The sequence below is a fragment of the Corella eumyota genome, chromosome 7 (assembly GCF_963082875.1).
Source record: "Corella eumyota chromosome 7, kaCorEumy4.1, whole genome shotgun sequence".
Classification (NCBI taxonomy): Eukaryota; Metazoa; Chordata; class Ascidiacea; order Phlebobranchia; family Corellidae; genus Corella; species Corella eumyota.
In genome coordinates, this window is record NC_137496.1 from 10,643,555 (window position 1) to 10,670,300 (window position 26,746).

Genomic DNA, 26,746 nt, shown 5'->3' on the forward strand with positions numbered 1-26,746 from the left:
GCAGATTTTTAAATAAAACTTAAAAGTTAGCATATTTTTAGTTTTACTAATTTTTGTTGGTATTTGTTTATGAACTGTTTATGGATATTTGCTACAGAACATTTAATGTCCATGCCATAAATAAACAACACAAAATTTATGTAAATATTATTTAATTAGTGCTCAAAAAACATATATATAAAATTTAGGAAAAAAAACGTACTAGCAATATATCGGTAAATATAATAACATTTTTAAAAACGTTGTTGAAAAGAGGATAAAACACAAAAACCTGTCACTTTTTGTGCCTATCAGAGTAGAACGTTAACTGACCAATCACAAGTTTTGTGTTTGTTTTTATTCCTACTATGGCCACGTGCAATTAAAAAACAGCCAGCGGCGTTTTTTTATTAAATTTTCAGTGCTTAAAAAATGGAATGGAATCCCGTGTTTATCGTTATTGGAATATAATGAAAAAACACCCTGAGCTGCCAGTGCTTTTTCTTACGTTCGTAGTGTTTCTTGGCATTTATTGGAAAGGGTAAATAGTGATAATTTTTTACTTATAATTTATTTTTGTTAGATTATATATTAGTATAATTATTTTTTAATTTGTTTATTTAAACCAATTAGCAAATTAATTAACTTTTTTTTTACTTTTGATTGGAGAATTGGTTTACAATTGTTTTTTAAAGCAGCAGTTTCATTATTAAACAATTCGGATCTCTATTACTTTCGCACGGCCGAATTTAACAAGGCGTTATAACCTAAGTATGGCAATTGTTCAACCAGACATTAAAAAAATGGTTTGAAATATGTTTTAATGAGTATAACTTAGTCCGCTTTACGAGTCAGATGTGTTAATGGGTAAACTGAATATGTGAGGGTTAGGGTAAGGGTTTAATTTATGCAACCTCTTTGTTTAATTACATGTGCCGTATTTTGGTTACACACCCTGTTTATGTGGGGCGTGCGAAACTAATAGAGATCCAACAATTCTACTTGATTATATTCCAAACTGCCTAAGTTAACTCAAGACTGGGTCGAAGTAACAAATGTTACTTTCTGTTTAGGTCTTTAAGTTGACTTTTCCACATTGAGGATAAATATTTATAACAGAAAATAAACTTTTTGGTATAGCTGTGTTTTAATGCAAAATGCTTTTACATAATACACAAAGCTTTACAGATAGTTTTAAACTGTTTATTCAAGTAAACTTTTTACTTGGTCTGTAAAATAAAATACAAATAATTTAATTTCATAGAACTCATGGCGGTTTAAGCACAAAGCCGGCAGAAATACCAACTAAATTTGTTGGCGAACCTTTTAAAGATATTTATTATGGAGGTTTAAATTATCGGGATGTGTTAATATCTGAATCTCTTGTCTCGGTTGCTTTTTATTATGCACCTTGGAGTTTAGATTCAGTTAATGCAGCAAAAGAGTTTTCCAATGTGACATCACATTTATCCAAACAGGTGAGTAATGTTTACTAATTTATTTAAAATATTATATTTACATTTTTTTTACTTTTATGTATGAAAAAAAACTGGCAGTGTGGTGTAGTGGTAAGAATACTTGCTACACCACACATGAGGTCGTGGGATCAATCCGGCTGATCTCATGCTGTAGCACCCTTAAGTAAGGTGCTATAAACGATAAGAACTTCTGCTGAGCCAGCACTTAATCAGCAGCTTAATTATAAGGCAGTTATAATCAATAATATCCCAAACTGCAACAGGCAACTCGAGACTGGGTTGGAGTAACTGATGTTACTCTAGGTTTAAGTCGCCCATTCGACTTTCCCACATTGAGGATAAAAATATATACAAAAAAAATATGTATTTTAATCAATGGATTAGCGCAGTGATAAAACTACAAAAGGTTTGGGGTTTAATTACCAGTGCTTTGATGTCAAAGATTTTTTTTAAGTTGAATGGCATTGGTACTTTAAAGGAAATTAAAGGCTGTTTTAAATAATTCACAATTTCAGATGATTAAAATGTAAAGTTAGCTATGTATGATAAAAAAAAGTAAATTTTTAAAACAATATTCTAGATTTCATGGATAGCGGTTAACTGTTGGTGGTCCCGTGGTGAGTGTCGTGGGTCAACGAACATCGAACACTTTCCGCAAGTTTATCTTCATCATAAATTGTAAGAATTAATTTTTGGCAGTGTATATATATATATTTTGCTCATCTTAAAATATCTAGTATCTGTCTAATTATAGACTACTGTTTTTTTGTTTATTTTATTTTTATATATCTTTATTCTCGATGTGGAAAGATTGAATGCACGACCTAAACATAGAGTAACATCAGTTACCCCGACCCAGTCTCGATTTGCCTGTGGCAGTTTAGAATATTATTGATGATTATAATTGCCCGATAATTATGCTGCTGATTAAGTGCTGGCTCAGCAGGAGTTTATACTGTTTATAGGGCCTTAATCAAGGATACTACATCATGAGAGCAGTGGGGATCGGATAATTCTAAATTTTTTGTTATAACCCTTCTAAAAGTAATTTTTTTGTAATTTAATAGATTAGACAAACCAATACAACCAATACACTATGAAGGACCGTTGCAGAAAAAATATTTCGAACAATTTTTGAACAAAGTTTTTCAACCGATTAGATATCTGACATCAAAAAAAGAAATTCAAGAATTTATTACAAAAAATAAGGTAAAATCTACTTAAGAACTGTTACAAGATAACAATACTTTTATCTTTAAAATGTAAAGTTAAAATTCTGTTTTGTTTTTTTATTTTTTAGCTTCCAGTTATTGGGTATTTTGGAAATCAATTTTATCCAGCAAATATACCTTTTCAGATTTATTTTCAAACTTCACTTATAAATCTTAATCAATGTAAGTTGTAATGCAGTTTTTTAGTTAAAATAAAACAGCAAAAAAACTAATCTTAAAAAGCTTTTCATGTGTTAAGCAAAAATTTTGTTTAAATTTATATTTTATTTAGTTCCTGATGATGATATAGTATTTGGAATTATAACCAATCACAGACTATCTTTTTATCTGGGATTTAATCAAAACAATGTTGGTGTTTATTCAAATGAAATTTTGGTTAAGAAAATAAATGTGACAAACAACATAACAGCGAATTCAGTTTTGAATTGGGTCAATAAGAACAAGGGTAAATTTGAACAAGTAAGTTATTCTATATCTATGATAAAGTTTAATTATAATTTTTTATGTTGTACTAAAGTCCATTAAATCGGAAGTTCATTTAAATTTAAAGGAAATAATAAAATTACTAAAGTTCAAGCTTTTTATTAAAGTTTTTAATGAACAAGTGCCGATAACAATATATATAATGAAGTTAAGTGGACGATATACATACAATATGTATGTCCAATTTATAGTCCTACAAAAAAACAAAACTGCCATTTGTGGTGCGCAGGTAAATTATCGCGAGCAAATATTAGTTAAGAGTTGCAACCATATTATAACAATTGAATGTCGACCATAGGGGCGGGTTATCGACTAGTTTAAATAATATGATAAACAAAGTTTATATTATATATATACATGGTATTATATTAGAATATGGTAACTGTACATACCTTTATCCTTGTATTTTTTTAAATTTTAGGATATTTTGCTGAAATATTCATCTACTGAGAAATCAAATGAAATTTATTTAACGATGAAGAAAGGCCCAACTTTAATTGCATTTTTAAACCAAACCGATCACATTAATATAGTAAGGTTTTTAATACATTTTTTAACTATTTTTATATAAAAATTTACTCTATATTTTGTGATAGTTTACATAACTATTTTAAACCATTTTATAACTGGGTTTGGGTAATTTGTTAGCCATATGAAGTCTAAGGTTTGATCCCCACTGAAGTTATGTTAGGCCTAGCTGTTTTGAGAGCGTTTTCCAATGATATTTTAGGTTGTGAAGTCAGCTTCTTTATGTCAAAAATTAATTAATTTTTATAATATTTTTACATTTAGTTAAAAGAAATTGCCACAAGATACAAATCAATCAAATTTCAAAACTGTCGTTGCATCAGCAAAAAGTGTCATATCTGCATTCTCGGTAGCTTTCCTCTTTACAATTGGGCTGTTATGATGTCATCAATACAATGTGGTCGCTCATGCATGCATATGACATCACATTTTAATCTTCAACGTTACGAGGTAAAGTTGTAAAAAATTTATTTAAATTATTTTTACTACATAAGGTTCAGGGTTTGATCCCCACTGCACTCATGCTGTAGCGCCCTTAAGTAAGGCGCTATAAACGGTATGGACTCCTGCTGAGCCAGCACTTAATCAGCAGTTTAATTACCGAGCAATTGTAATCAATAATATCCCAAACTGCTAAAGTCAACTTGAGACTGGGTAGGGGTAACTAATGTTACTCTATGTTTAGGTCGTGAAATTGACTTTCTTACAATAAGGATAAATTTGTACAAAAAAAATTTATATAATATTAACAAAATAAATTTTTAGGTTTGTTGTAATCTTGAGAATGAAGATCAATCAATCGAGGGATTATATTGGAGGACAAACAGGACTTTACGCTTCATTGTTCTTGATTCAGACAATCATGTTGTTATCTCAAAACAATTTAGTTTATTAGATCATAATGGAATTATTATTGTTGATGGAGACGATTATTTTAAAATGAATTCTAAAATTTCTGTGAGAAATCTAGGTAAGTTTTTATTAGTTTATCGAAAAATTGAATTTTATCTGATTTAAAATAAAAACTCATCTAGCTTTTATTGCATTAGAAAATAATTGAGACATTGAGCATCAAAACTTGGAGTACTGGGTTGAATTCTCATTGTTTCCATGATATATCTTAAACTGGCAATGGCAATAAAAGACTGGACCAATTTAAAAAAAAATTCTAAATAGTTAGGTTGTTAACTTGGTCTTTTCATATCAAGGTACCAGCAGCAGTTTACCGGCAGTGTGGTATAGTGGTAAGAACACTTGCTACACCCCATAAGGTTTTGGGTTCAATCCCCACTGCTCTCCTGCTGTAGCGCCCTTGAGTAAGGCAATATAAACGATATGAACTCCTGCTGAGCCAGCACTTAATCAGCAGCATAATTATCAGACAGTTATAGTCTATATCCCAAACTGCCACAGGCAACTCGAGACTGGGTCGGAGTAACTGATGTTACTCTATGTTTAGGTTGTGCATTCGACCTTCCCACATTGAAGATAAAGGTATTTACAAAAAAAAGGTTCAATTATTATAGAAATAAGATATTAAATTTACTTTTTTTTACAGAAAACTTTATACTGGAATATACATATGGTGCTCTTACATATTCATCTAATATTCTAAATACACAAACCAGCAATTTTGTTAACAGTATTTCTAATATTTCTGTAGTTGATTCAACAAATTTTGAACAAAAAATTTTACAAAGTGGAAAAGTAAGTTGTTTTATGATATATTTGTGTGCAATATTTTTTTGTGTATATAATTTATCCTCGATGTAGGAAAGTCGAATGCGCGACTTAAACATAGAGTAACATCAGTTACTCCGACCCAGTCTTGAGTTGCCTGTGGTAGTTTGGGATATTATAGATTTTAATTGCCTGATAATTATACTGCTGATTAAGTGTTGGCTCAGCCGGAGTTCATACTGTTTATAGCGCTTACTTAGGGTGCTACAGCATTAGTGCAGTGGGGATTGAACCCACAACCTCAAGTGTCGTGTAGCAAGTGTTCTTGGTTACCACTACACCACGCTGCCGGATACACCATGCTGCCTGATTAATTTTGTCAATATAAACCTTTTTTTGTATATATTTATTTTTAATGTGGAAAGGTCAACTTCACGACCTTAACATATAGTAACATTTGTTACCTCGACCTAGTCTTCAGTTGACTTAGGCAGTTTGGGGCATTATTAATTATAATTAAACTTCTACTAAGCCAAAAAACAATTAGCTGATCAGGCAATTATAATCAAAAATATTTTAAATAGCTGGGGTCAGCTTAAGACTGGATTGGGGTAACAAAAGTTACCCTATGTTAAGGTCATAAAGGCAACCTTCCTACATCGAGGGTAAATGAAGAAAAATGTATTTATTTATTTTGTCGCAGGATAGTTTAGTTTATTACCATTCATCATCTTGTGGTTTTTGTTCTACTTCTTCACATGCATTCTTACAATTACTTCAATATTTTGGTGATAATAATGTTTTGCAGTTATTTGTGGTTGACCACGAATTACCACAACTTTATGACACTTATATTTATCCAAATCTTATTCTTTTTTTGGGCAACAGGTATTTCTTTTAAACTTATTTCAAATTGTATCATTTCTAAACGTTTTTATTGAAGGATACTACAACATGGCAACAGTAGTGATTAAATTAAGGATTTAATTTTTAATTAAAATTTTAATTTTTTTTATATATTAATCCTTGACGTGGGAAGGTCAACTTTACAACTTAAACATAGAGTAACATGTGTTACTCCGACCCTATCTCGAGTTGCCTTCGGCAGTGTGGGATATTATTGATTATAATTGCCTGGTAATTGAGCTGCTGATTAAGTGCTGGCTCAGCAGAAGTTTGTACTGTTTATAATGCCTTAATTAAGGGGGCTACAGTATGAAAGCAGTGGGAATCAAACCAAGGACTTTGTATAGTAAAACCAAGTATCTTAACCACTATATATTGAAGTTCTAAAAATTAAAAAAAAAGTTTTTTATTTTATTAGGACAATGAATTCTGTTGCCTATCCTCAACATTTACCTTACTCAAAATCAAATATTATAAGATTTCTATTACGACATTCCTCACCGAGCACTAAAGCTTTTATTGTTCTTCAATTTTGTAATCAATTAAATCAGGAAGAAAAATTTTATGAAATCTGTAAAATGAAAGAACAGCTAAAAAGGTAAAATCCTAATTTTTATATATTTATTCTTATTTTGATGGCAGTGTGATGTTAGCAGTTAGAAAATTTGGTTTCGGTACATGAGGTCTCAAGTTTAGGCCCTAGTACTTTTATAGTGCTCTTTTCAGTAAAATGCTATAAACACTATAAATTCTTGCTAAGCTAAAAACCAATCAGCAGCTTAATTATCCGACATATATATTCAATATTATTTTAAACTACTAAAGCTAATTCGAGACTGGGTAGGGGTATCAAATGTTACTCTATATTTGATCGTAAAGTCGACCTTTCCACATCAAGAATTAATAAATTTTTATGTTTTTATTTAAATATTTTGTAGTTGAAACTTATTTTGTTTATTTTTTGTTTAGATTAGCTGTAACTTAATCAAATTAAAGAAATTGATGTTTCACTAAAATGCAGTAAATCATGAAATACTTTTATAACTATCCCAAAACTAGTTCAGTATTCATTAAATGTGTACAATATGTTGTTTGTTATTTATAGTTAACCTTATAAGCAAAATAGAGCACAAAGTAAAAAAATGAAGGGTTTATATTTAATAAGCTAGATTATAAACCCCTTTGCTAATTTTTTTTAATACCCGAGCTAGGATATACTTATGTTTTTTTCTGGTATAATGATATTTATTCTTATATTCTGATTACTTATTGTATGTATGTTTATTATTAGTTCCAAAGTATGTATTTTTGCATGTATTTCTTTAAATGTTGTTTTATCTATGTTTTTGCACCAAATTAGTAGCAATTTTGATAATTTCAATCTATACAAGTAATATACTTCACATCAAATAGGTAAAATAATTTGCATATTTTGTGCTTAATTTATTATGTAGCATTAATGTGTCTTGGATTTGCAATAAACAGATTATTATCTTCTAATTATTTTAAAAGAAATATTAAATAGGATTTTTTTTCTGAAAGTATTTCGATAGCTTAAATTTGATTGATCATATAGCTTGATAAAAAAAACATTTTGACTGCATTATAAAATACATGTAACAGTGGAGACCAAACCCAGAACCACATGTATTAAATCCATAAGTTTATTGGTTTAAATTTGTGTTAGTTTAAAATTTGTAATATTTAAAAACAAATTCAACTTCCGCATGTTTTGCATTCCGCGTTTTCCGCACTACTCCGCGGTTTCAGTTTCAAGCAATTTTTGTATTTAGTTGTTTGTAACTACAAACTTGCAGTTCAGCAAAGTCTAGCTGTAGTCGTTAAACACATATTGTAAGAAGTTTATACTGCTTCAAATTCTAATTAATTAAATAAAATTCAAGTGAAATATGCCGTCAGGAAGCGTTGCCCTTGAAAACTTAACAAAATTGGAATTAAAAGGTGAAAATTACGGATTATTTAAAAAGTGCATCGAAAATCCATCATCAATTGATCAAAAATCTTGGAAAACTGTAGTTGAATGCATTTCTAACAAAACAAATGACGTAAAATATGGACGTATTGCTGCAAAGGTCTGCAGTGATATTGTACAGTCTGAAATTCAGAACTCAAAGGAAGGAAAGGAGAAATATTTTCGGAAACTTTTATTAAATCAACTTCAAATTGAATACAAACGACACACAGACCTGAATTACCAAAATGAAAAGTCATGGCTAGGTTTTGTTAGCTTTCTATGTGCTATATTTGACTTATTACAAATTAACAACATGCCGTTAATGGCATTATTGGTCCCTGTTTATGATGTACTTCGTATATTAGCCACAACTAAATGTTTTGCTAGCAGCGATCTAGCAATTCAATGTTTGGTTACCCAGCTTCAATTCATTGGCGAAGAATTAGACAAATTGGACAGACAAAAAATGAATGCGTTAATTGATAATTTACGGAGTTTGTTTTTGTCGTCAGATACTTCACAATTATCACGTTTAATGATTCTTGAAATTATTGAATTAAGAAGCGGGAGTTGGAAGTTATCGCCATCTGCTTATAAATATTATTATGACGTTGAAGCTAAATAAATAATGTTTTTAGACTTACTTTTAAAATTATATTTATTGTTACTGCATGATTTTTATTTTTTTAAATAAGCACTCAATTTTTTTTAACATATATTCTTTGTTTTAAAATTTGTAATCATGGTTTTAAACTTTTGCTGAAATTTTTACAATTTTAATAATGTTTTTAAAAATATTTTTTTCGTAATTTGTTTTTTTTGTTTTTCAAATATAGAAAGGTTAAGTATGGCTGAATTAAATATAGGAAAACACTGCAGTTTAGAAGCCTGCCAATTATTAGATTTTTTACCATTTGAATGTAATGGCTGCCTCGCAATTTACTGCAAAAATCATAAAGAAAAAGATGCCCATAATTGTCCAGAAACTCACTTGGAAGATACTAAAAACTTTGAAGAAAAAGAGTTTCCGAAATACCAATGTACATTTAGTGATTGTAAAATCGAAGAACTTGTTCCAGTAAAATGTTCATTATGTGAGAACCTAGTTTGTTTAAAACATAGGAACCCAGAAGAGCATAAATGTTGTAAATTACCTCCGCAGAGAATCCATCAAAGTGCTTTAACATCGAAAACTCCGAATCCTATTAAGTTTAAAACGAAATTTAAAACTGAAAAAGCAGAGAGAATGGCCGCTAAAGTGGCATTAATGAAGCTAAAACAAAGTGCATTCGGAAATAAGGGATTACCACAATCAGAAAGGATATATTTATCAATTCAATGTACTGATAAAAAACCAATAGCTGTATTTGTTAGTGACCAATGGACAATAGGAAAGATAATAGATTTTATTTTAGAAGAATTGAAAATTCAGAATACTAATAACACTGATTCTGATTTAAAGTTTAAATTATGTTCACTACGCACTGGTCAAGTGTTCTTAGCAGAAAAACAACTTAAATTTTATGTTAGTGATGGTTTGATATTTAACGGATCAAGTTTAATAATTGAAAAACTTGCAAATGATATTACTACTCTGGACTTATCATAAAACATTACGTTTATGACACTCATCAATAGCCCGCCACCCTATGGACGGCATTTTAATTGTTGTAATATGGTTGCAACTCTTAACAATTATTTGCTGGCAAAATTTACCCATGCACCACAAACGAAAGTTTTATATGTCGCCTGCTAAGCTATTTTTGGTTGATTTTGGAAGTTTAAATGTTGGAATTAGTTTAATAAATTATTTATATTTCATATAGGTTATAACTGTTATTATTAACACTTTAAACCATGACATCTGTTGTTATTGTGTCAGCTGTTAGAACTCCAATAGGTAAGTTATAATTTTATATAATTGTTTAATGTTATTTTTTATATTTTTATTCTTGATGTGGGAAGGTCGACTTCACTACCTAAACGTAGAGTAACATTAGTTTCCCTAACTCAGCCTTGAATTGCCTTTATCAGCTTGGGATATTGTTGGTTATAAATGCCTGATATTTAGGCTGCTGATTAAGTGTTGGCTCAGCAGGAGTTTATACCGTTTATAGCGCCTTATTTGAAAGTGCTACAGCATGGGAGCAGTGGTGGTTGAACCCACTATCTTATGTACTGTAGATAAATAAATTCACACAAAATTATTTTTTAGGTAAATTTCAAGGTAGTTTATCATCTGTTCCTTCATTTGATCTTGGTGCAATTGTTATAAAAGAAGTTTTGTCAAGAGCAAAAGTTGATTGTGGAGATGTTTCTGAAGTTATATTAGGACAAGTAAGAGAAAACCTTTGATCAAAAATAAATTAACTGGTTAAGAATGCATTGCATTTATGGATTAAAACCTATTTTCAGCCCTTACCCATTTGAAATACATTTAATTCATGAAGTCGATGTGAAAAGGTTAAATGTGCGACCTAAACATAGAGTAACATTTGTTACTCCCACCCAGTCTAAAGTTGCCTTTGGTAGTTTGGAATATTGTTGATTATAATTGTCCGATAATTATGCTGCTGATTAAATGGCTCAACAAAAGTTTACATCATTTAAAGTGTCTTACTCAAGGCACTACAGTATTAGAGCAGTGGGGATCGAACAAAATACTTTATAAAGTGAAGTTAAGTGTTCTGACCACTACACTAAAAATGCCCTTTTTAAAAGCTTTAAAATATCTCCAAAATTATGTTATATCATCATTTAAATTCTTTCTGTTATTTCTTTTAGGTGTTAACATCTGGGTTAGGACAAAATTCAGCCAGACATGCTTCATTAAAAGCTGGAATTCCAGATTCAGTTCCTGCTTGTACTATTAACCAGGTAATTAAATAGTAATTAATAAAAAAAAATGGTTAAATTATTTGTATGGTCCCTAATGGTTATAGTATTGGTAATTAAATGGTAATTTATCTAACGTGGTCCTAAAAAGTGGTTAAACAATTTAAAAAAGTGGTTAAATTATTTGAATGGTTGTTAATGGTTATAGTTTTGGTTTTTAAATGGTGATTAATTTGGTATGGTTCTAAAAAAAGGTGGTTAAACAATTTAAAAAAGTGGTTAAATCATTTGGATGGTCTTTAATGGTTATAGTTTTGGTTTTTAAATGGTGATTAATTTGGTATGGTTCTAAAAAAAAGTGGTTAAACAATTTAAAAAAGTGGTTAAATCATTTGGATGGTCTTTAATGGTTATAGTATTGTTATTTAAATGGTCATTTAATTGGTGTAGTAATAAATAAAGGGAAAAAAATGGTTAAATTATTTAGATGGTCCTTAATGGTTATAGTATTGGTATTCAGATGGTTTTTTATTTGGTGAAGTCTTAAAATTAGTAAATTATTTGGATGGTCCCCTAATAACTAAAGTCTATTCAAAACATTTATTTAGTTTCACACATTTTTTACAATTTAGGTTTGTGGATCAGGGCTGAGAGCTGTTGCCTTAGCTTACCAAGCTATTAAATGTAATGATGCTAATATTGTTATTGCTGGCGGGCAAGAAAATATGACGATGGTATGTTGTAGTGTTTGAATTTAATTGTTTATTGATTTTTAAGCTTACTGGCAATATGTGTAGTGGTCAGGACATTAGGCTTTACTACATGAGGTCGTGGGATTGATTTCAACTGCTTACATGCTTGAGCGCTATTAAATAAGGTGCTATAAACGATATGAACACCCGCTGAGCCAAAAACCAATCAGCAAATTAATTATCGAGGAATATAATTATTAATACTCAGAACTGCCAACGTCAACTTAATTCTGGGTCAAGATAACAAATGTTACCCTATGTTTGGGCTGTAAAGTTCACCATCCCACATCAAAAATAAATTTCTAAGAAAAAAAAAGCTGTTAATTTTAATTCAATTTTATCACAACCAAAAATTGCGTTATTTCTATCAAATTAATAATTATTGAATATATTTATCCTCGATGTAGAAAGGCCAAAATTTAGCCAATTCTTAACATTTATTCAACTGTAAACCAACTTTTTAGTCACCACATTGTATACATATGAGAAGTGGGGTAAGAAGGGGTAACGCAGAGTTAAAAGACACCATGGTAACAGATGGGTTAACGGATTGTATTCATAATTGTTCAATGGGGGACACAGCTGAAGCAGTGGCAAAAAAATGGAAAATATCAAGAAGTGATCAGGTAGTTGTTGTGATTATTGATTTATTTTTATTATTAAAATACTGACTTTGCAGTTTGACCAAACTAGATTGGTTTTGGGTTTTTTTTAAGTTTGTGATTATTATTTTAACTAGTAGATAACCTGCCCTATGGTTGGCATTTTAATTGTTATAATATGGTCACAACTCGTAACTAATATTTGCCAGTGATAATTTACCTGTGCGCCACAAATGGCAGTTTATTTATTTTTTGTTGGCTTATAAATTGGACAATTGTACTTATTTTTACATTAATCATTTTAAGGATAACTTTGCCCTCCTATCACAAATGAAAGCAGGAAAATCAATTAAAGAAGAAAAATTTAAAGATGAAATTGTTCAAGTTAGTGTCAAGGGTCGAAAAGGTAATTTTAATTATCTTTTTATTATATTGTAATAGTAGTTATATGGATGCCTATGCTAAGTAGACTGTGTTAGGATTTCAGCATGGTGTTGTAGTTAGAATACTTGGTTTTACTACAAGAGGTACTGGTTTTGATCTTCACTGCTTCCATGCTGTAGCGTACTTAAGTAAGGCGCTATAAACGGTATGAACTTCTGCTGAGCCAACACTTGATCAATAAATTAATTATTGAATAATTATAATTAATAATATTCCAAACCGTCAACTTAAGACTGGGTTGGGGTAACTGTTGTTACTCTATGTTCAAGCTGTAAAGTCAACCTTCAAATATATGCAGAAAAAATCCCTTTTTAATTGATGTGTTTGTAATAATGTTAACTATTCCAAATACATAGGTGAGATAACTGTAGTTAATGAAGATGAATTCCCAAGACCTCAAACAACGTTGGAAGGTTTACAAAAACTTAAACCCGCATTTGTAAGTCAAATTTAAAGCCTAGATTTTTTAACCCCTATTTCAAGAAGTAACCCCCACTTTAACATTTGTAGACCCCACAGGGTAGTGTAACCGTGGGTAACTGTACGGGGGTAAATGATGGGGCTGCAGCTTTGCTTCTAATGTCTAAAGAAGAAGCAGATAGAAGGTAATCAGGGAACGAAATAACGGGTTGCTATTCGCTAAAAGCGAATCGTTTTTTAAAATTAGAGAATCGTTTTTTACAAATATATTAGAAATAGCGAATCAACCAAAAAAGGTTCAGGCAGTGATAAAACTCTCGTATATATTTTTACGATCTATTTCACACCGGTTTCACACTAATTTAATTACATCAACATAATCCTGCGTAAATGTAGGTTACTATAGGGCATTTAATAACAATAACTTTCCATGTTTTGGCAATGCGTAAATTTCGCTCCCGAGATCGTTCAGTTGTTGCGCAATTTTTTAAATGCATAACATAGCCTTAAAAGAATTAAAAATGTCTCGTTTTTCGTGCAAAATATTCTTAACGATTGTTTAACAATACGTTACTTTTTTAAAATGCCACGCAACGCATCAAGTGTTACAAAAAAAACGAAGATTATGACTTGAACTTAATAATTACTCTAAAAATGCGACCTCATTTTTAGCGAATCGTTTTTTAAACGTTAATTCGTACCCTGGTAATATTTAAAATCAGTTGGTGAAAAGAAATTTAAAAGTAGTTTTTAACATTAATTTTTTATTTTTTATTTTTTTTGTTTTTAGAGCACTAACTTGTTTATGTACAATAACATCTTGGGCCCATGTTGGAGTTGACCCCATGCTGATGGGTATTGGACCCATTACTGCTATTAAGAAAGCTGTAAGTAGAATATTAATAGATTTTTCAAGTTAAAATAACTGGTATTAAAGCTCCCTTTTTGTTAGGTAGTGTATATCACAAATTTAACCTCGTAAGTTTGTACTTATTTTTTTTTAGCTTGCAAAAGCAAATTGGAGTGTAGAAGATGTTGATTTATTTGAAATAAATGAAGCGTTTGCTGCCCAGTCTTGTGCTGTTGTTAAAGAATTAGGAATCGACCAAAAAAAGTAATTTTTATTTTGTGCTCAATTTATTTTCTTTTTGTTATTTTATCTATTCTTAATATAAAAAATTTGACATTACAACCTAAACATAAAGTAACATTTGTTACCCTTAACCAGTCTCATGTTGGCTTTCACAGTTTGGGCTTTTAAATATAATATTTGCATGATATTTGATTCACTAAGAACAGTGGGGATCAAACCTAGGACCTCATATAGTGGCCAAATTGTTGTGGCTACTACACCATGCTCTTAGTTCCTATGGTGAAGCCCAGTGCCATGTTAATATGTATGTACAACTTTTCAGGGTGAATGTAAATGGAGGAGCAATAGCACTTGGTCATCCTATCGGAGCTTCAGGAGCTAGAATTTTAGTTACATTACTTTATGCTATGAAACAAAGAGATGTAAGAAAGGGAGTGGCCGCTTTATGTGTTGGGGGAGGGATGGGGGTTGCTGTTTGTGTGGAACGTTGATTTTTTTGTTTTTTTGTTATTATTTATATGCAGATACGATTAACTTGATTATATGTCAAATTTTTGTTTTTACTATTATTCTACCTAATAAATTGTGCTATTGTCGTTTCAAATAGAATTAAACTTAATTTTATTTGATGACTTTTTGAGCAATCTTTGTTCTAATGTGCTTTTTTTTCCAAAATATTAGGCCAAGCGAGGATAAACTGAACAGTAAGTAAATATTTTAATTTCAAATACAGAGAAAAGTGTCTACCCTTCTATTAAGATTTGCGATGTTCGGCAAAACACGTGCGCGTTATTTTACAATACAAAAATCAATATTTAACGATCGCAAATTTACACGAATATTTCAAGCGGGGAGTTTTTATTTTTGATAACGACATGCTTACGTTTTTAGCAAAAATATTATTTTCGGATTGAAAAACTTAAAATTACTAAAATATTAAGGATTTAGACAGTTAAAAATAGATTGAATTGGTTTAATATGCAGGGTGAACGTATATTAAACCTGTAGTTAGTTAAATGTTATAGTTTCATCGTTTTGAAATCGACAAATTAATAAAAAACATAAACAGTAAAACTCTTGAGCAGTTGAGAGTTCTGTGATTCTGTTTTTTATTATTAGGAGAATAAAGTTAGTTAAATTGGCTGGTTATCTGTTTGATTAATTTAAAGAAAATGTGCCTTTTGTTATTTAATATTACCATACTTAAACATGCAATTTAAAAATTTTTACTCGTCCGTACCTATCTGCCTATTAAATATACATAATTAAACGGATAACAGTTGGGTTTTGGTTTGATTTATTTTTTGGATCTCTATTACTTTCGCACGGCCGAATTTAACAAGGCGTTATAACCTAAGTATGGCAATTGTTCAACCAGACATTAAAAATTACTTAAAATATGTTTTAATAAGTATAACTTAGTCCGCTTTACGAGTCAGATGTGTTAATGGGTAAACTGAATAGGTGAGGGTTAGGGTAAGGGTTTAATTTATGCCACCTCTTTGTTTAATTACATGTGCCGTATTTCGGTTATACACCCTGTTTATGTAGGGCGTGCGTAACTAATAGAGATCCTATTTTTTTTATTCTACTCAAAAATTTACATTTAGACATAGTATATAATATAAAACAATAATAACTCATGTTAAAAACTTTGGTAAATTAATTTTTGTGCAAAACTAACAACAAACAAACATATCAAATATGGATGCTGATATGTATGATGAGTTTGGAAACTACATCGGTCCAGAGTTGGATTCGGATGAAGAAGAGCCGGAGGATTCTGATCCTTCTGAGGATGATGAGGAAGTGGAGGATGCGGTGATGGAAGGGGAAGAGGAGGAAGCTTCTAATCATGGTAAAACATTCTTCATCATATCAGATTTTTTCAGTAATTGTTAATCCTCAATGTGGAAAGGTCGACTTCACGCCTGAACATAATATAACTTTTGTTACCCAAACCCAGTTTCAAATTGTCTTTTTTTTGTCAGTTTAGAATATTATATATATAGATTAATTGTCCGATAATTAAGTTGCTGATTAAGTATTGGCTCAGCAGAAGTAGATATTGTTTATAGCGCGTTACTTAAAGGCACTTTAGCATAAAAGCAGTGTTTTGTATTTATTCTGATATATTTTAGTTATTTAAATGATTTTTTTTATAGTAACTGGTATGGAGGTGGTTTTACACGAAGATAAGAAATATTATCCAACTCATGAGGAGGTTTATGGTCCAGAAGTTGAGGTAATATTTTTGTTTGATTAAAATTATGTTTAGTTTTGTATAAATATCATTTGGGTCTTTGGGTCTCAATATGGAAAGGACAGCTTTCAGCCTAAATATTGAGTTCTATTTGTTATCTCGGTCTCAAGTTGACTTTTTAAGTTTTGGATGTTATTGATTATAATTTCCTGTTAATTAATCTGTTGAGTGTTTATTTACGAAGAACAAATTTATACCACTTATATCGCCAGGCACTACAACATAAAAACAGTGGGAATCAAACCAATGACCTCATGTTGAACAGCCAAATGTTCTAATCACTAAATAGCATTTTTAGTATTTTAAAGATATTGCCTAATTTATAACCAGTTATTTAACTAAATACTAACTGCATGTTTTACTAAATCCTATTTTTATAAACAGACAATAGTTGAGGAAGAAGATGCTCAACCTCTTACAGAGCCAATAATTGCTCCGATTAAAAGAAAGAAATTTGCGTTGGTTGAACAAGAGTTTCCGTCGACAACTTATGATATGGAGTATTTAGCTGATATGATGGACAGCACAGAACTTATTAGGAATGTTTCACTTATTGGACATTTACATCATGGAAAGGTAGTTTTACAGCTTTTTTGTTAAGACAGTTATGTATTAAAACTGGTGGCATGGTGTAGTGGTTAAAACACTTGGCTTTACTACATGAGGTTCTGTGTTTGATTCCCACTGCTTTTATGCTCTAGTGTTTTTAATTAATGTTTTATAAATGATAATAATTACACCTAAACTAAAACCCAATCAGCAAATTAGTTATTGGGAAAATATAATCAATAATATCCCAAACTGCTAAAGGTAACTTGAGACTGGGATGTTACTCGATGTTTAGACTGTGAAGTTGGCTTTCCCACATCAAGGATAAATAAATAGCCTACTTTTTTATATATTATATTTTTAATCAAGTTTTAGGCTCTTAAAATGCTTTTGTTATATTTTTTTAGACAAACTTTGTTGATTGTTTGATGGAGCAAACACATTCTGATATTGTCAAAAAAGAAGAAAAAGACGTAAGAAAAATTAATAATATTAACTGTTTACATTTTTTAGGCTTAGCTATTTTTGATTATTTTAACCCAGTTAAAGACACCCTAACAGACCAGCAGTGGGAACCAAACCTTAAAACTTATGTTGTGGTACACAGTCCCTAAAAATATGTTTTAACAAAAGTTAATTAGTAAATGATTCTATGTTTATGAATATTTTTTTCTAGTTAAGGTACACGGACACTTTATTGACTGAGCAAGAACGGGGATTAAGTATTAAATCACAACCTGTGACCCTAGTTCTGCCTGATACAAAAGGAAAAAGTTTTCTTATTAACATCATGGACACACCAGGACATGTAAACTACTCAGATGAGGTAAGAGTTCGAATTATTAATAACTAAATAAAAATTTACCTATTTTATATTTGTGTATTAGCCTATTTAGCTTATATATATTTAAACCTTGATGTGGGAAGACGACTTATGGCCTAAACATAGAGTAATATTTGTTACCTATACCCAGTTTGGGATATTATTGATAATAGTTCCCCAATAATTAGGCTGTCTTTATGTTTTTGACTTTGTACGCTGGGGTTTGTACCATTTAGAGCCTTACTTATGGGCGGTTTGACACGTAAGCAGTGGGAATCGAACCAGTGACCTTATATCATGTGGTCAAATATCTAAACACGAACCAAATTGATGACAAAAAGTATTAAACCAGATATAATAATATAATTTTATACATTTACTAGTTTATTCAGATAAACTATATTGTTTGTTTATTTTAAAGGTTACAGCAGCAATGAGGTTAAGTGATGGAGTGGTTTTGTTTGTTGATGCATCTGAAGGAGTTATGTTGAACACTGAACAACTACTTAAACATGCTTTACAGGTTAGACTGAAACAAAAATTTTTAATTTTATATGTAATGTGAAAGTCAAAAATCGGGCCATTTGTAAGAATACTTGGCATCAAAACTTAAGGTTCTGGGTACGATCTCTACTGCTTTTATGATGTCTCTTTACAAGGCACTTTAAACAATGCACACTCCTGCTGGGTCAAAAACCATCAGCAGATTAATTATCGGGCAATTATAATCTATAATATACCAAAATGCCAAAGTTAATAAGAGTCAAAGTAACTGATGTTACTCTATGTTTAGAATGTGTAGTTAGTCTTTTTATCTTCGATTACAATACAATTTAAAACGATATATTTACACTTATTATTAGGAAAGGTTAGCTGTAACAGTTTGTATAAACAAAATCGATCGACTTATATTGGAACTAAAACTTCCTCCAGTTGATGCTTACTTTAAGCTTCGACATACTATCGATGAAATCAACTCTTTACTAAGGTGAGGGATATATAAAACCTAACAATATATATATAATAAAGCTTAATGGACAAAATATATGTATATGTATGTCCAGTTCATGGTCCAACAAAATAAAAAAACTGCTGTTTGCGGTGCTTGGGTTAATTATCAGACGCAAGTATCAGTTAATAATTGCGACCATTTTTTGTATATATCATTATCCTCGATGTGGGAAAGTCGAATGCGAGACCTAAACATAAAGTAACATCAGTTACTCCGACCCAGTCTCGAGTTGCCTGTGGCAGTTTGGGATATTATAGATTACAATTGGCCGATAATTATACTGCTGATTAAGTGCTGGCTCAGCAGGAGTTCATACCGTTTATAACACCTTACTCAAGGGCGCCACAGCATGAGAGCAGTGGGGATTGAACCCGTGACCTCGTGGGGTGTAGCAAGTGTTCTTACCACTACACCATGCTGCTGGTTTATTACATATTACAACAATTAAAATTTCAACTGAAGGGTAAGTTATCAAGTAAAGCCAAATACTTATAATTGTTTCTATTTACCAGCACTTACAGTGATTCTGAGGATATTCCAGTTGTCTCGCCATTACTTGGTAATGTCTGTTTTGCCAGCTCACAATATTCGTTATGTTTTACCCTCCATTCCTTTGCTCAAATTTACATGAAGCAGTATGGAGATGATATTGATGTGAAAGCATTTGCAAGGAGGTTGTGGGGGGATATATATTTTAATCAGAAAACGTAAGTGTTTATATTTAACTTGTGTTTTTTATAGTAGTTTTTAATAACAATTTAGTGAATTTAACATTACTGTGGATAGGTTAGGGCACTGGACATTACTACATAATGTTTTTTTGTGTTTATTTATCCTTAATGTGGGAAGGACGACTTTATGACCTAAACATAGAGTAACATTTGTTACCCCGACCCAGTCTCAAGTTAACTTTGCCAGTTTGGGATATTATTGATTATAATTTCCTGATAATTAATCTGCTGATTGGTTTTTGGATCAGCAGGAGTTTAAAGCATTTCACTCAAAGGCAATACCGTATGAAAGCAATGGGAATCAAACTCAGGACCTTATCGAGTAAAGCCAAATGTTCTTACCACTATTCCATGTTCCCTGCAGAAGTTGTGTGTTAAAACCTTAGGACTTAATAATAAATTTTCATGTTTTAAATTACTAAAATTACTTTAAATAAATATTACAGTCGAAAGTTTACAAAGAAAGCCCCACACACTAATGCACAACGAAGTTTCGTGGAATTTGTGTTGGAACCTTTGTACAAAATATTTTCCCAGGTACCTAACTTAAAACTTTAAAAATTTTTCACAATACACTCTGTGCAGTTGACATTTTATTTTAAATATAAAATTAATTTATTTTAGTAGATAATAGTCTGCCCTACAGTCGGCATTTTATTTCTTGTAATACGGTTGCAAATTTCAACTAATATTTGCTTGTAATAATTTACTGAGGCACCACAAACAGCTGTTTTTTATTATAACACGGCTATAAATTAAACATATTTTGTCCACTAAGCTTTAGTATATAAAGATTTTTGGTTGAATTTTTAGGTGGTTGGTGATGTAGATTCCACTCTTCCAAAAGTTTTGGACAAACTTGGAATTTATGTTTCAAAACAGGAGATGAAACTAAATATTAGACCATTGTTAAGACTCGTTTGTTCAAGGTAAGTATATGTTTTAAGTTGTATTTATTTTTAAATGTTGTAAAGATTTGGTGATCGTCAAATTTCCTAGTAACTAAATTGTACATACATAACATGTTTGATTTTAAAGCTAGTTCAATCTAAGCTAATGCTTAAAAGACATAATTCAATACCCACTGCTTTCATGCTTTAAGACCCTTAAGTAAGAAACTAAACAATATAAACTATTACTGAGCCAAAACCTATCAGAAGCTTAATTATTGAGCAATTACAATCTGTAATATCCGGAACTGTTAAAGTCAACTTGAGACTGGGTCAGGGTAACAAATGTTACTCTATGTTTAGACCATAAAGTCGACCTTCTCAAAACAAGAACAAATTTTAAATAACTTTTACTTGAAACAGGTTTGTTGGAGACTTCTCATCATTTGTGAGCATGTGTGTTGACCACATTCCATCAGCAAAGAAGGCTGCACCTACTAAGGTAGCTCACACCTATACAGGACCTTTAGATGGGGGTGAGTTAGCAGTTGCCATGCAGGAATGTGACCCTGAGGTAAATATAGAAGTAGATATATTTAACCGGAAGCATGGTGTAGTGGTCTGAACATTTGGCTTCACTATACAAGGTTTAAGGTTTGATCCCCACTGCTTTCATGCTGTAGTGCCCTTAAGTAAGGTGGTAAAAACGGTGTAAACTCCTGTTGAGCCGGCACTTAATTTGCAGCATACTTATTGAGCAATTATAATTTATAATATCCCAAACTGTTAAAGTCAACTCAAGACTGTGTTAAGGTACTAATGTTACTTTGTGTTAGAGCCATTAAGTTAACCTTTCCACTTTAGGCCATTAAGTTGACCTTTCCAAAGTTTAGTTAAATATAAAGAAAATTGTCTTTGTAAATTAAATAAACAAAAAAATTGCAAAAAATAAAATCTATTTTAAATGATTTTCATAAAAATTAAAATTCTATAAAAATTTTTATTACAGGGCCCTTTAATGCTCCACACTTGTAAAATGTACTCCACTGAAGATGGGGTAAGTTTCCGGGTGTTTGGGCGGGTGCTAAGTGGGACCGTGCACACCGGGGATGTAGTGAAAGTCTTAGGGGAGAATTACACCCTGGAGGATGAAGAGGACTCAAGGGTTTTAACGATGGGGAGGTTGTGGATCTCAGAAGCAAGGTAATTACTAAACAGGGGTTGCTGTGAACAAAGGTAGCAGTGGGAATCGAACCCAGGCCCCTTTGTGAAAACTCTCACATTTTTGTTTTTTTTATTTATCTTTAATTTAAATTTTTTTATTTTTTTTTCAACAAGTGGCGATTAATGTAAAAGTAGAAGATAATTTTGGCAGCTTTTTTGCTAGTTTTGGATATTATTGAGCATATTTTTTTGATTCTTAAACCTCAAATTGCTGTACAGCATTAGAAAAGGATCGCCTAACTTAATGTTCCTATAGACCTTGGAATACAGTGGGAATCGAACCCAGGACCTTGTCTATTGGGAAGATTACTTAAAAATTGGACCAGTTTGTATAAAATTAGGCCATGAAATTAACTGTTACACATAATATACTGTTAAAAAACAGTGGGAATCGAACCCAGGACCCCATATATTAAAAAGGGCAATTCAAATTTTATTCAAAAAATTTCTTTAAGATAAGCCTGTAAGGGTGACTTTCACACATCTATAAATAAAAAGGACCATTAAAAAACAGAGGGATTGAACCCAAGACCTTATATATGTATTAACAAAATCAATATAAAATTATGCCAAAGGGTTAAATTTTTTTTTTTAAATATATATACTTTGAAGTTAACAATTGTACATCCAAAAAAATGTAATAAATATTCCTGTTTAACAGATATACAGTTGAGGTTAACAGAGTACCAGCTGGTAACTGGGTTTTAATGGAAGGCGTAGATGAACCTATTGTTAAAACAAGCACAATTACTCAATCTAGGGGCAATGAAGAAGCCCATATTTTCAGGTGCTTTAATTTAATTATTAATATAGTTGAAATTATCATATTTATCTGTGTGTAAAATTGTTCTATAAATTGTAAGATATTTTAAACTGCTTTTATAACCATTTTTTAGTGTCTTAAACATGTAACTTTTTTGCAATATTTTTATTATTGATGTGGAAATATCGACTTCACGGCCTATACATAGAGTAATATCAATTACTCCAACCTAGTCTTGAGTTGACTTTGCCAGTTCGAGAAATTATTGATTATAATTGTCTGATAACTAAACTGCCAATTGTTTTTGGCTTAGCAGGAGTTCATATATAGCACCTAACTTAAGTATGTTAAATTATGTAAGTAGTGGGGTTCAAACTCAGGACTTCTCTCTATTTAATTGTTTAAATAACATTATTTGTGTTTGTTTCAGACCACTAAAATTCAACACAAGTTCGGTTGTAAAGATAGCAGTTGAACCGGTCAATCCATCTGAGTTACCTAAAATGTTGGATGGATTGAGGAAAGTTAACAAAAGTTATCCACTACTCACTATAAAGGTAATAAACATTACTATATCTTTTAACATAGCATAGCAGGCAGAATGGCACAGTGATCAAGGCATCAGTGTTTTTTTAACATAAGGTTTTGGGTTTAATTCCCACAGTTTTCATTTTATAGCTTTCTTTAATAAGTTGCTTTTAGTATATACTTTTATTAAGCCTAAATAGCAATTGGCAGATTTTGATGTAGTGGTTAGAACACTTGGCTTCACTACATGAGGTCTTGGGTTCAATCCTCACTGCTCTTATGCTGTAGCGCCCTTGAGTAAGGCGCTATAAACAGAAAGAACTCCTGCTAAGCCAGCACTTAATCAGCAGCATAATTATTGGGCAATTATAATCAATAATATTCCAAACTGCCACAGGCAACTCGAGACTGGGTCGGAGTAACTAAAGTTACTCTATGTTTAGGACGTGAAGTCAACCTTACTACATTGAGGATAAATATTTACAAAAAATATTTCTAATAATATTTAAAAACTAGGTTGAGGAATCAGGAGAGCATGTAGTTTTGGGAACGGGGGAGTTGTATCTTGATTGTGTTATGCACGACCTTCGTCGAATGTACGCCGAGATCGACATCAAGGTTGCCGATCCGGTAGTAACTTTTTGTGAGACTGTGGTCGATACTTCTTCTCTAAAGTGTTTTGCTGAAACTCCGAATCGAAAGTAAGTCAATTTGATTTAAAAATTTTTTTTTTGATTTTAAAAATTGGGTTTTTGTCATGGTTATTAAAAAAAATTTTTCATCGTTTTTGTCATAGTTAAAAAAAATTGTCATGGTTTTTGTCATAGTTATTAACATTTTTCCATGGTATTCGTCATAGTTGATAAAATTTTTCATGTTTTTTTTTAAATTATTCTCATAGTTTTTGTCATAGTTAATTAAAGTTTTTACTTGGTTTTCATTGTTAATTTTTCTAGGAACAAGTTGACAATGATTGCTGAGCCCTTAGAGAAAGGGTTAGCTGAAGATATAGAAAGAGGAGTTGTTCAAATTGGATGGAATCGTAAAAGATTAGGAGAGTTTTTCCAAACAAAATACGATTGGGATCTTTTGGCTGCTAGATCTATTTGGGCTTTTGGACCTGATGTCTCTGGTATGTTACATATTTGTTAAAATAATTTGTAATTTCGATACAAATTTGGGGGTACAAAAATTTGGAGGTAAAACTTTGCCTAACTGCATAAGATCTTGGATTCGATTCCCACTGCTTTTATTTTTGTGGTGCTTATAAGTAAGGCACTAAAAATGGTAAAAATTCTCAAGAAAAAACAATTTTCAGAGCAATTATCAGGCAATTAAAATCAATAATATTTCAATCTGTTAAATTAAACCCAAGACTGGGTTGGGGTAACTGATGTTACTCTATGTTTAGGCCAGGAAGTCAACTTTCCCACATTGAGGATAAAACGAAAACACAAAAACATTTTTTAATACCTTTTTTGACAATATTCAAAATTTTTTTTTAGGTCCTAATATTCTTGTTGATGACACTCTTCCATCTGAGGTAGATAAATCATTACTAGGGTCAGTAAAAGACAGCATTGTACAAGGGTTCCAATGGGGTACAAGGGAAGGCCCTTTATGTGACGAACCCATCCGAAATGTGAAGTTTAAAATATTAGACGCTGTCATCGCTAACGAAACATTACACCGAGGCGGAGGTCAAATAATTCCAACATCTCGTCGTGTGGCTTACTCTGCTTTCTTGATGGCTACCCCTAGATTAATGGAGCCATATATGTTTGTTGAAGTACTGGCTCCAGCTGACTGTGTATCTGCTGTTTATACTGTCCTTGCTAGAAGAAGGTTTGTGACTTTTTTTTGCTTTTTGTGTTATTGTTGACGTATTAGGGTTGACTTTACACAATCCAACAGTAGATCTACCAATTTTGTAACCCTGTTTTAGTCACCAATTGCCTTGCAATTTTTGGATAATATTGACCTGTTAATGTTATTTGATTAAATATTTTTTGATCATTAGTTGTTGTTTGGCAGTGGTTGATAATTTTAAAGCAAAAATCAAAGACTTTTTAACATTAAATCAGTGGGGATCAAACCCAGGACTTCATGTGGTAAGATTTTTACTCTAAAATAAGCAATAAAAATTGTCCTTATGACATCACAGAGGTCATGTGACACAAGACGCCCCTGTGCCTGGGTCACCTTTGTACACCATCAAGGCTTTTCTTCCTGCAATCGACTCTTTTGGGTTCGAAACTGACCTTAGGACTCATACTCAAGGTCAAGCGTTCTGTCTTACAGTTTTCCATCACTGGCAGGTTAGTGTGATGTCACATATGTGTTTTTTTTTGATTTACTTGATTTCCGATGTGGCAAGGTCGAATTCGTAATTGTTTATAGCGCCTTACTTAAGAATGCTACAGCATGAAAGCAGTGGGGATCGAACCAAGGACATCTTGTAGTAAAGCCAAGTGTTTTAACCACTACACCATGTTGAAATCCTAATATGTACTTAAGGAAGCAGTGAGAATTAAACCAGGGACCCCACGTAGTAAAGTAAAGTGTTTTGACTACTACATCATGTTGAAATCCGAATATGTAATACTCAGTAAAGCAGTGGGGATCAAACCTAGAACCTTGTGTAGTAAAACCTTGTTTTTTAACCACTACATCACACTGTCGTCTGATGATGTCATTTCCCTCCTAGATTGTCCCTGGTGACCCCCTTGATAAAAGTGTTGTGATCAGACCCCTAGAACCTCAGCCTGCCACCCATCTTGCTCGGGAGTTCATGGTAAAAACCCGTCGTAGGAAGGGGTTAAGTGAGGATGTGTCTATCAGCAAGTTCTTCGATGATCCGATGTTGTTAGAGTTAGCAAGACAAGATGTAATGTTCAATTACCCGATTTAAAATCTAAAAAAAGTTTTTTTTTTGACTTTTTAAAGACTTTTGATAGAGTTTGGGTATATACATTTGCCAAAATTGTTGATTTTTTACAATATTAGCAATGAAAAGCTCTGTAAAACTAAAAAGTAGATTGGATTTAGTTTCTAATTTTTGAAACAAATTTAAATTCCATAACTTTTTCCAAAAAATCTGTTTTTTTTGTAATAAGCCTATTCTTCGAACCTTTAAGTTTAGACAAAATTAGAAAATTTAAAAATATCTACTGCCATAAGTTAATGCACATTACTTTGAATGTTTGATGCAAATTTTAATGCATATACATCATGGTTTACAAAATTAAATATAGCTTTTTTCCCTAAAATTTGTTTTTAAGTTGAGATTGTATTACACTTAAAAATTCATTAAAGAAACTGTTGTAACAAAAATTAAGACTACAAATACCATGAAAAATTTTAATTCAAAATATTTGTTACAAAATGGACAAAACACAAACTTGACTACATAGATTACTAAAAAAAATCGATTAAATTAGTAACTGTTAGTGGTTTGACTAATAAAAAGCATTGTCGAAACCTAAAATACATTTTTAAGTTTTTTACACTTAAATAATATAGTAAATAACATAATTAAAAAAAATTTAAACCTGTT

At 31.3% G+C, this 26,746-nt stretch overlaps 5 protein-coding genes across 5 annotated transcripts; all 5 read left to right on the top strand.

Annotated features, from left to right (window-relative positions):
* Nucleotides 1–185: 185 nt before the first annotated feature.
* LOC145759997 (thioredoxin domain-containing protein 11-like) lies at nucleotides 186–7,765 on the top strand. The gene is made up of 13 exons (XM_082573861.1): nucleotides 186–520; nucleotides 1,244–1,457; nucleotides 2,038–2,135; nucleotides 2,525–2,666; nucleotides 2,758–2,851; nucleotides 2,961–3,148; nucleotides 3,594–3,704; nucleotides 3,965–4,150; nucleotides 4,466–4,670; nucleotides 5,259–5,407; nucleotides 6,084–6,268; nucleotides 6,705–6,884; nucleotides 7,256–7,765. The coding sequence occupies exons 1-13, from the start codon at nucleotides 417–419 to the stop codon at nucleotides 7,269–7,271; spliced, it is 1,872 nt and encodes a 623-aa protein (XP_082429987.1). The 5' UTR covers nucleotides 186–416; the 3' UTR covers nucleotides 7,272–7,765.
* Nucleotides 7,766–8,098: 333 nt separating this feature from the next.
* LOC145760025 (MIF4G domain-containing protein B-like) lies at nucleotides 8,099–8,955 on the top strand. The gene has a single exon (XM_082573891.1). The coding sequence runs from the start codon at nucleotides 8,197–8,199 to the stop codon at nucleotides 8,884–8,886; it is 690 nt and encodes a 229-aa protein (XP_082430017.1). The 5' UTR covers nucleotides 8,099–8,196; the 3' UTR covers nucleotides 8,887–8,955.
* A 146-nt stretch (nucleotides 8,956–9,101) lies between these two features.
* On the top strand, nucleotides 9,102–9,908 carry LOC145760024 (AN1-type zinc finger protein 1-like). The gene has a single exon (XM_082573890.1). The coding sequence runs from the start codon at nucleotides 9,109–9,111 to the stop codon at nucleotides 9,868–9,870; it is 762 nt and encodes a 253-aa protein (XP_082430016.1). The 5' UTR covers nucleotides 9,102–9,108; the 3' UTR covers nucleotides 9,871–9,908.
* A 125-nt stretch (nucleotides 9,909–10,033) lies between these two features.
* LOC145760010 (acetyl-CoA acetyltransferase-like) lies at nucleotides 10,034–14,898 on the top strand. The gene is made up of 11 exons (XM_082573875.1): nucleotides 10,034–10,161; nucleotides 10,477–10,598; nucleotides 11,046–11,138; nucleotides 11,729–11,830; nucleotides 12,313–12,474; nucleotides 12,757–12,856; nucleotides 13,251–13,333; nucleotides 13,405–13,499; nucleotides 14,105–14,201; nucleotides 14,319–14,428; nucleotides 14,730–14,898. Exons 1-11 carry the CDS (start codon nucleotides 10,119–10,121, stop codon nucleotides 14,896–14,898), a joined length of 1,176 nt encoding a protein of 391 aa, XP_082430001.1. The 5' UTR covers nucleotides 10,034–10,118.
* Nucleotides 14,899–16,030: 1,132 nt separating this feature from the next.
* Nucleotides 16,031–26,724, top strand: LOC145759991 (116 kDa U5 small nuclear ribonucleoprotein component-like). Its single transcript, XM_082573855.1, has 19 exons — nucleotides 16,031–16,265; nucleotides 16,573–16,652; nucleotides 17,055–17,246; nucleotides 17,627–17,692; nucleotides 17,896–18,045; nucleotides 18,464–18,565; nucleotides 18,906–19,030; nucleotides 19,567–19,761; nucleotides 20,232–20,322; nucleotides 20,599–20,714; nucleotides 21,099–21,249; nucleotides 21,685–21,878; nucleotides 22,561–22,686; nucleotides 23,093–23,219; nucleotides 23,707–23,891; nucleotides 24,147–24,322; nucleotides 24,696–25,035; nucleotides 25,355–25,508; nucleotides 25,898–26,724. The coding sequence occupies exons 1-19, from the start codon at nucleotides 16,112–16,114 to the stop codon at nucleotides 26,099–26,101; spliced, it is 2,928 nt and encodes a 975-aa protein (XP_082429981.1). The 5' UTR covers nucleotides 16,031–16,111; the 3' UTR covers nucleotides 26,102–26,724.
* Nucleotides 26,725–26,746: the final 22 nt, after the last annotated feature.

Bases quoted from the DNA above. Each gene is read 5' to 3' on its own strand.
- LOC145759997 (XM_082573861.1), top strand. From the start codon at position 417: ATGGAATCCCGTGTTTATCGTTATTGGAATATAATGAAAAAACACCCT. The intron at 3,149-3,593 runs GTAAGTTATTCT...TTTAAATTTTAG, and splicing joins ACAAGGGTAAATTTGAACAA to GATATTTTGCTGAAATATTC. The intron at 4,151-4,465 runs GTAAAGTTGTAA...ATAAATTTTTAG, and splicing joins TTAATCTTCAACGTTACGAG to GTTTGTTGTAATCTTGAGAA.
- LOC145760025 (XM_082573891.1), top strand. From the start codon at position 8,197: ATGCCGTCAGGAAGCGTTGCCCTTGAAAACTTAACAAAATTGGAATTA.
- LOC145760024 (XM_082573890.1), top strand. From the start codon at position 9,109: ATGGCTGAATTAAATATAGGAAAACACTGCAGTTTAGAAGCCTGCCAA.
- LOC145760010 (XM_082573875.1), top strand. From the start codon at position 10,119: ATGACATCTGTTGTTATTGTGTCAGCTGTTAGAACTCCAATAG. The intron at 13,334-13,404 runs GTAAGTCAAATT...TAACATTTGTAG, and splicing joins AAAAACTTAAACCCGCATTT to ACCCCACAGGGTAGTGTAAC. The intron at 14,429-14,729 runs GTAATTTTTATT...ACAACTTTTCAG, and splicing joins TTAGGAATCGACCAAAAAAA to GGTGAATGTAAATGGAGGAG.
- LOC145759991 (XM_082573855.1), top strand. From the start codon at position 16,112: ATGGATGCTGATATGTATGATGAGTTTGGAAACTACATCGGTCCAGAG. The intron at 17,247-17,626 runs GTAGTTTTACAG...ATATTTTTTTAG, and splicing joins GACATTTACATCATGGAAAG to ACAAACTTTGTTGATTGTTT. The intron at 20,715-21,098 runs GTAAGTATATGT...TACTTGAAACAG, and splicing joins TTAAGACTCGTTTGTTCAAG to GTTTGTTGGAGACTTCTCAT.